Here is a 9048-nt window from a genome sequence, read left to right as displayed (position 1 = left end):
TCCACCAAGGGGATGGCTTATCGGGGACAAGGGCTACCCTTTGTGTACATGGCTCATGACCCCGCTCCGCGCGCCCAGGACCCCAGCGGAGGAGGCATACAACGAAAGCCATCAAGCCACAAGGAACATCATCGAGCAAACGATAGGCGTCCTCAAGCAACGGTTCCGCTGCCTGGATCGTTCCGGAGGATCTCTTCAGTATTCGCCGGATAGAGTCTCCCAGTTCGTCGTCGTGTGCTGCATGCTGCACAACCTGGCTATCCGCAGGACTCAGGCACTGCCACCTGGCATTGCACCACCACCTCAGGAGGACGAGCAGGAGGAGGAGGACCAGCCCAGGAGGGAGCGACAAGGGCCAAGGGCCGTCCGCCGGGGGCTTATTGATCGACACTTCTAGGCCCCCTGTCAGGGAATGGCCTGTGGCAATGAACGCACCTGAGGCAGCCGCTCCGCAAGCCCTCAGCCGGTTAACGCAACAACAACTTCAAATATGACACCTGGACATGCTGAATAAATCAAAAGCTTTATTTCACAAACTCAGGGCCCTTCCCACATGAAACAGAAAAACAGACAAGACCCCCAAAAAACAGTCAAAAACATCTGTCACTCCCAAAACCTGGGGAGGACTAACAAAACTTGCCCATCCAAAAGGCCTTCAACAGCGGCCTTACAAAAATAAGCCCCCCCCCCCACAACAGAGACACCCCCATGAAAACAAAAAATGCCTTGATCCTCGGCCTTAACAAAATAATGCCCCCCACAACACAAGCCCCCCAATATAAAAGAAACCGCTCTCGCCACACTCTAATGGGTGTGCCGAGAGGGCGAGTCCTTAGACAGGCTTCTCCGGCCCCTGGCCGACCTGCTGCTCCGCCTCAACCTGGGCCCTGCAGGTGTGGCGAGGCTGGGGGAAGGCTCATGAGGGCCACAAAGCGTGTCGGCAGATGCCCTTGGGGGTCGGCCTAGACGAGGCCTGGCCCGGGAGGGGCCGGCTGCTGACTGCTGCAGCTGTGGCTGGGCAGCATCAGTCTTAGCAGCAGCTCGTCGCACCTTGGCTGGGGGAGTGGCAGTGTCGGCAGCACCATTGGGGGCAAGCTGGCTGATGGCAGGTGCGCGCTGCTCGCCAGAGACACTGGCACTCGGCCGGGCTGGCAGTGTAGCAAGCGCAGCAATCTGGGGGAGGCCAGACCGCTGTGCTGCAGCAGGGCGGCGGGTGCCATGGCGATGCCTCCGTGCCACAGCGAGTGTGGCAGAAGTGAGTGCCCGAACTGCCCTGGTATGTGCCCGCATCAGCTCTGCCAGTGTGTGGACGGCACCACTCATCTCGCGAGTCGCGTCCTGCGCTGCCGCCAGTTGCTGCACACCCGCGTCCTGCGCTGCCGCGAGTTGCTGCACACCCGTCATGCGCTGCGGCCAGTTGCTGGACACCCCTGTCATGCGCTGCCGTGAGTTGTTCGAACCCCCTGGCCTGTGATACCCCGAAAGCCACCACACTCTGAGCCAGGGACTCAATGGCGTGAGGCATCTGTTCGACCACCCCCATGAACTCTTGGTGGCGCCGCTCAGACGCCGCCGACATCTCATCAAGGACGCGCACCTCCTGGGCGAGGACCGTGTCCGGACTGGAGGGTGGACTCTCCCTCCGGGGAGAAGGCCGCTGAGCTGGCCGACCCTTCCCGCGTGCGTCGACCCCACTTGGGCCAGGTTGTGCCCTCCCCTCCAACACCTCCCCCCTCTGGGGAGAAGGCTGGCGTGCTGCCGGACCCTTCCCGCGTGCGTCCACCCTACTGGGACCAGCTTCGGCCCTCCCCTCCAACACCTCCCCCTGGCTCTCCTGCAGGCCAGACTTCTCCCCTCCATTGCCATCCCCTGGCGCGGAGGAGGGTTCCCCCGATGTGCCGCCTTCCTCCTGGTCCTCGACGTCCTCCTCCTCCAAGGGCCTGGCTCTCTGCGCTTCAGGGACCACCTCCTCCTCACCAGCTGAAAGCAGGAAGGCACAAGAGTAGCTTTAGAGTGAGGACAGGCCGTCAGCGAGGGAGGCCTGAGTGGTGCATTATGTGCATTTGTCGGTCAGTGGGAAAGGATGTAGATCTGAAGCGCGAGGGCAACGAGAGAGGTGCAACCGGTCATGTCCTTACCAGTGGGTACCAGTACAGGGTCCGCCTCGCTGATCGCGACAGGGCCAGTCACCCGGCCACGCATGAGTCGTGCCACGCTCTCCTCCAGATCAGTGAGCGCCTGGTACTCGGGACGGCCTCCACCAGTGACAGCCTGGCTCCTTACATTGCTCGCCAGCTTGGCCTGCAAGAGAAAGGACGGCCTCTAAGTACAGTGTGGTGCCCTGTCGCTGTGTGCACTGCCTCCCATGGTGGAATAGCTTGGCCAGTGTGGTGCCCTGTTGCTGGGTGCACTGCCTCCCATGGTGGAATAGCTTGGCCAGTGTGGTGCCCTGTTGCTGTGTGCACTGCCTCCCATGGTGGAATAGCTTGGCCAGTGTGTTAAGTGCAGAAAGTGCTATTGATGAACATGCAAGTGCCATTGCTGCGGGAGGAGGGCTGCCCATTAGGCCTTTGAGGTCCCTTTGCCCATAATGTGAGGTGCACATGCAAGGATGAGGAGGCATAGTGGTTAGCACTGTTGCCTCACAGCGCCAGGGACCCGGGTTCGAATCTGGCCTCGGGTGACTGTCTGTGTGGAGTTTGCACATTCCTCCCCGTGTTTGTGTGGGTTTTCTCCGGGTGCTCCGGTTTCCTCCCACAGTCCAAAGATGTGCGGGTTAGGTTGATTGGCTATGATAAATTGACCCTTAGTGTTAGGGGGATTAAATACGTGGGGTTACGGGGATAGAGTGGGATATGTGTTGGTGTAGGGGTTACGGGGATCGGGTGGGATATGTGTCGGTGCAGGCTCGATGGGCTGAAATGGCCTCTATCTGCACTGTGGGGTTTCTGTGATTCTGTGATTCTATGACACTGGAAAGGGTACTCACCTTCACCATCCGAGTGAGGTCGTTGAACTTCTTGCGGCATTGGTCCGCACTCCTGGGGACATCACAGGTGGATGACACCCTGCGGGCGATTTTGCCCCAGGCTCTCCTGTACTGGCTCCTGGGAGCCTTCCTGCCACTGTCCGGGCACAGGATCTCTCTTCTCTTCTCCACACCATGAATGAGCACACTCAGAGCATGCTCTGAGAAGCGCTGCGCTCGCTCACGGGCCCTCTCCATTGCTCCAGGCGCTATTTTGGCACACCAGTAATGCTGAGGCCTAGCTGCAGGGCTCCAGTATGCAGGGCGTGGCAGCAGTCAAAGTTGACCCTTCCCCCTTTAAGAGCTGGCCGGCGTCAGAGTGTCTGCTGTCAATCAAAACATGACCGCACCTGCGCTGCGCCCGGCTTCGGCGTTATTAGGCCGCATCGCCGGCTTAGCGCCGGAACACAGCATTTCAACGCCAGTTTCAGCGCTCGGCCAAACTTAGGACCAACTCTACTGAATTTCGGCGATGTGGCCTACTTTCCGGCGGCCGCTAACTTTAGCGAGCGCCCGACTTTAGCGCCCCAAAAGTGTCCAGACTGAATTTCTAGGCCAATATCTTATAATAAACTTATGCTTGCCACAAAACAATTTCATTATAGCAGGTGTTGCACTATATCTGCACCTGGCAAATACACTTTCTTTGTCAAATTAGTGTAAACTCCCTTCAGTTCCCACTCATTTTTTCTGGTCTTTCAAAGCCATGCACCAACTATGACCAAGAGAAAAGCTGCGAATGAGGTTCTAGCCCCTGGTCACCACAAATGTCACTCCAACCCATGTCGGAGCTAAAAATTCTCCCTAGCATTGTGTTTATCCCACGTGCAAAGTCAGGTACCCACTATGACTTTGCCTGTGGGATAAATGTAATGCCTGAAGGAATTTGTAGCCATAGGTATTGCCAGAGGGCATCCCTCAAGAAGACTGCCTTGCCACTTGGAGTTTCCTCCCTCCTTCCATTCCAGGGGGAGGTGCCATTCCTCGGCTCAGAAGGAATATGATTTGAGTTTGGGAACTCAATGGCACGGAGGAATGAAACACATTCCAACATATAGGACCACAATTCTGCCTGAGAACTGACAATTACACGTTCAAGTAGTGGCATACCTCATATTTAATTTCTTTCAAATGCCTATTTTGTAATATTAATTGAATGCACTCTTATCCCCACAAGAGATGTAACATCGTGCCGACACACTTATTCATAGAATCTTACAGCACAGGAGGCCGCCATTCGGCACATCATACCTCTACCGGCAATCCTCCTGCCCTTGCTAATCTTCACTAGAGGCCCAATTCTAAACAACTCCCTCTCCTCTACCAAACATAATTCTTCCTGTATGGATCACCTTCTTAGGTCCAGCATTCCTAATCTTGGGCTAACTATTTACCCCTGTTCCAGAATCCCACTAAAGATAGCTTCTTGCATACCTTAACGACGACATTCTACAAAGGCCAGGAAAAACTTTTGGAAAACTGGAGGGGAAATTCCATCCCTTGTACAGTTTAAAGAGATTTGAAAGTGATCATTTTTTAAAAAACTTTATGCATGTTTAAATGCCAACCTTGCATAATGGCAAACACAACTGGCTGAATTGAAAACATGTTTAATGTCATATAGTAAATGCCATAAAGGTATGTTTTTTGAACTTGCTCAAGGTTAATAAAAATACATCAATGCACTATTTACCATCTAGCTAGACAGAACATTCTATACCACTGAGGGTGCTACAAAACATTACTGTAGCTAGTTATTTGTTCCAAATATGCTGTCAGTGGCGAAGCAAAAGCGTTCACCGCTGGCCCCGAAGAAAGCTGCCTACAGAGCTCTCACGATCTGTGAGGCGCGAAGTTTGCCTTTCTCGACCTGCAAGTGATTTCAGCGCAGTTTAGTGGAAGCAGCCAATCACATTGCAAAATTGTCACACACAGGGAACCAGGAAATGAGAACCTGCTTTTATCCCAACTTTTTAAAAATGTTACAGAGAGCAAAACGATGATTGGGGCTCTCACATGGGAATAAGGTAGAATCTGAAATATGAATAAATTTAAAAAAAAAATTTTTTGAAAGGTTCTTAAAAATTGTAATTTTTATCATAATGGAGATATTTGACACTCCACAAAATGAAAGTTGTTTTTTCAGGGTCATAATGTTTGTTTAGCAGTCAATACGCTGTTAAAACCCTAGTTACACCTAATCCAAAAAGGCGTAACATTTGATGGGGTATTTCACAGCGATATTACCGCAGAAAAGCCCAAGTTTTTGTCAGTTTCACTGATTACACTATGGCGGGGGGAGGCGGAAGGTGTCCACAGCGCAGCCTGTGTCGGAGCTGTGAATGACTGACCGCAACTTCAGGATTTCCGCGTTTAGATGCGCATGTGCTAGATCCTGAAGTTGCGATCAGTTGCGGCAGTTAGTTTGCCGTTATTATCCGCCGCAAATTCTGGCCCATTATTTCTGTTAAAAAAACTGCACAGGTCTAAAAGGTGCATATAGATGCAAAGACTTTAACGGACTGTGGTGGAGGGGTGGAAGGTGGCGGGGGGACAATGACCAAAGAGTGATAAGGTTGATCTGAGAGACAAAAATACCTAAGACTAGGAGCCAGGTACATAACATTAAAATGATTAATTAAATTTGATGAAATGAGGGAGCAACCAAAGCAAATAAAGTGGGGGAGGTCGTTCAACTTAGCAGAAGACGAGTGGAACACCTTTAAAGATACACGCTTGGAATATCTGTGGGAGGTTCTCCTGGCCCCACCATAACTTTGACGGAAGACCAGTGGAAACAACAGCAACTACTTGCATTTATATAGCACCTTTAACCTAGTGAAACATCCCAAGGCGCTTCACAGGAGCGTTATAAAACAAAATTTGACACCGAGCCACATAAGGAGATATTGGGGCAAGTGATCAAAAGCTTGGTCAAAGAGGTAGGTTTTAAGGAGCATCTTAAAGGAGGAAAGAGAGGTAGCAAGGCGGAGAGGTTTAGGGAGGGAATTCCAGAGCTTAGGGCCTTGGCAACAGAAGGGACGGCCACCAATGGTGGAGTGATTAAAATCAGGGATGCTCAAGAGGCCACAATTGGAGGAGCGCAGATATCTCGAAGGGTTATGGGGCTGGAGGAGATTACAGAGATAGGGAGGGGGGTGAGGCCATGGACAGATAACTGCCTAAAAAGACATTTTCCCAGACTTTTACGCTGAAGTCGTGGCAGCCGATCAGTAGGACCCCATGGAAATTCAGGGCGATAATATTGAGCATGCAGAAAAAATAAATTCCTAAATCCAACAAATTCAGACAAAGCTAAATGGATTAACAAACAAATTAAAAGTGAGATAAAGAGGAAAAATGGGCTGTAACAATCCTACAAGGAGAAAGGAGAAGCAGCTCATTGGGAAAAATATAAGAAAATGCAGAAACATGTTAAAAGCCTATTCAGAGGAGCAAAGAGAGACCTGGGAAAAGGCACAGCAGCTGAAGCTAAGCATAACTAAAAACATTCTTTCAGTACCATAACAGGAGGGCAATCAGAGAACAGATGAGAGTTGTATCATGGGTGACTTTAATCTACATATAGATTGGGCTAACCAAATTAGTAACAATACTGTGGAGGAGGAATTCCTGGAGTGTATACAGGGTGGTTTCCTGGACCAATATGTCGAGGAACCAACTAGAGATCAGGCCATCTTAGACTGGGTATTATGTAATGAGAAAGGTTTAATTAGCAATCTTGTTGTGCGAGGCCCCTTGGGGCGGAGCGATCATGATATGATCGAATTCTTCATTAAGATGGAGGGTGAAGTATTTGACTCAGAGACTAGGGTTCTGAATTTAAATAAAGAAAACTCCGATGGTATAAGGCACGAGTTGGGTAGGATTGATTAGGGAATGTTACTCAAAAGGTTGACGGTGGATAGGGAATGGCAAACATTTAAAGATCGCATGGATGAACTACAGAATTTGTTCGTCCCTGTTTGGCATAAAAATAAAACAAAAAAGGAGAATCAACCGTGGCTAACAAGGGAAATTAGGGATAGCATAAGATCCAAGGAGAGGACATATAAATTGGCCAGAAAAAGCAGTAAACCTGAGGATTGGGAGCAGTTTAGGGTTCAACAAAGGAGGACAAAGGGATTAATTAAGAGGGGGAAAATAGAATATGAGAGTAAGCTTGCAAGAAACATAAAAACTGACTGTAAAAGTTTCTATAGATAGGTAAAGAGAAAAAGATTGCTGAAGTCAAGCGTAGGTCCCTGCAGTCAGAATCAGGGGAATTTATAATGGGGAACAAAGAAATGGCAGACCAATTAAATACATACTTTGGTTCTGTCTTCACAGAGGACACAAATAACCTCCCAGAGATGTTGGGGAACATAGGGTCTAATGAGAGGGAGGAACTGAAAGAAATCAGTATTTGTAGGGAAATGGCGATAGGGAAATTGATGGGATTGAAGGCCGATAAATCCCCAGGGCCTGATAATCTACATCCTAGGGTACTTAAGGAAGTGGCCCTAGAAATAGTAGATGCATTGCTGGTCATTTTCTAAAATTCTATGGACTCTGGAACAGTTCCCATGGATTGGAGGGTAGCTAATGTTACCCCACTGTTCAAAAAAGGTGGTAGAGAGAAAACGGGGAATTATAGACCGGTAAGCCTGACATCGGTAGTGGGGAAAATGTTAGAGTCCATTATAAAAGATGTAATAGCAGAGCACTTGGAAAACAGTGACAGGATCAGACAAAGTCAACATGGATTTACAAAAGGTAAATCGTGCTTGACTAATCTACTGGAATTTTTGGAGGATGTAACTGGTAAAATAGATAAGGAAGAACCAGTGGATGTGGTGTATTTGGACTTTCAGAAAGCTTTCGATAAAGTCCCGCATAAGAGATTAGCATGTAAAGTTAAGGCACATGGGATTGGGGGCAAGGTACTGACTTGCAAGAGAACTGGTTGGCAGACAGGAAACAAAGAGTTGGAATAAATGGGTCTTTTTCCGAGTGGCAGGCAGTGACTAGTGGGGTACCGCAGGGATCGGTCCTAGGACCCCAGCTTATTCACACAATATATATTAATGATCTAGACGAGGGAATTAGATGTAATATCTCCAAGTTTGCAGACGACACAAAGCTAGGTGGGCGTGTGTGCTGTGAGGAGGATGCCGAGAAACTCCAGGTTGGGTGATTGGGCAGATGCAGTATAATGTGGATAAATGCGAGGTTATCCACTTTGGTGGCAAAAACAGGAAGGCAGATTATTATCTGAACGGCAATAGATTAGGAGAAGGGGAAGTGCAACGAGACCTGGGTGTCCTTGTGCACCAGTCGCTGAAGGTAAGCATGCAGGTGCAGCAGGCGGTTAAGTAGGCAAATGGTATGTTGGCCTTCGTAGCGAGAGGGTTCGAGTACAGGAACAAGGATGTCTTGCTGCAGTTGTACAGGGCCTTGGTGAGACCACATCTTGAGTATTGTGTGCAGTTTTGGTCGCCTTATCTGAGGAAGGATGTTCTTGCCATGGAGGGAGTGCAGCGAAGATTCACCAGACTGATACCTGGGATGGCAGGAATGACGTATGAGGAAAGATTGAGTCGATTGGGCTTATACTCGCTGGAGTTTAGAAGAATGAGAGGGGATCTCATTGAAACTTATAAAATTCTAACAGGACTAGACAGACTAAATGCAGGAAGGATGTTCCCGATGGCCGGGGAGTCCAGAACCAGGGGTCACAGTCTAAGGATAAGGGGTAAGGCATTTAGGACATAGATGAGGAGGAATTTCTTCACCCAGAGAGTGGTGAACCTGTGGAATTCTCTACCACAGAAGGCAGTTGAGGCCAATTCATTAAATATACTCAAGGAGGAGTTAGATATATTTCTTAAGGCTAAAGGGATCAAGGGATATGGGGAGATCACAGGGACAGGGTACTGAATTTGGATGATCAGCCATGATCTCATTGAATGGTGGAGCAGGCTCGAGGGGCCGAATGACCTACTCCTGCTCCTATCTTC

At 49.6% G+C, this 9048-nt stretch overlaps 1 protein-coding gene across 1 annotated transcript; it reads right to left on the bottom strand.

Moving 5' to 3' along the window:
* Positions 1 to 513: 513 nt before the first annotated feature.
* LOC147108113 (uncharacterized) lies at positions 514 to 8138 on the bottom strand. The gene is made up of 2 exons (XM_086004601.1): positions 2139 to 8138; positions 514 to 1980 (listed from the first exon to the last, which is right to left on the bottom strand). The coding sequence occupies exons 1-2, from the start codon at positions 2200 to 2202 to the stop codon at positions 1031 to 1033; spliced, it is 1014 nt and encodes a 337-aa protein (XP_085860727.1). The 5' UTR covers positions 2203 to 8138; the 3' UTR covers positions 514 to 1030.
* Between the last annotated feature and the right edge of the window lie 910 nt (positions 8139 to 9048).

This window comes from Somniosus microcephalus, chromosome 13, assembly GCF_052327205.1.
Source record: "Somniosus microcephalus isolate GS21.2 chromosome 13, FLI_Smic_1.0, whole genome shotgun sequence".
Classification (NCBI taxonomy): domain Eukaryota; kingdom Metazoa; phylum Chordata; class Chondrichthyes; order Squaliformes; family Somniosidae; genus Somniosus; species Somniosus microcephalus.
Note: the sequence above shows the minus strand (reverse complement) of the source record. Positions and strands in the feature narration are given on the sequence as shown.

Bases quoted from the DNA above. Each gene is read 5' to 3' on its own strand.
- LOC147108113 (XM_086004601.1), bottom strand. From the start codon at position 2,202: ATGCGTGGCCGGGTGACTGGCCCTGTCGCGATCAGCGAGGCGGACCCT. The intron at 1,981-2,138 runs GTAAGGACATGA...TCCTGCTTTCAG, and splicing joins CCCTGTACTGGTACCCACTG to CTGGTGAGGAGGAGGTGGTC.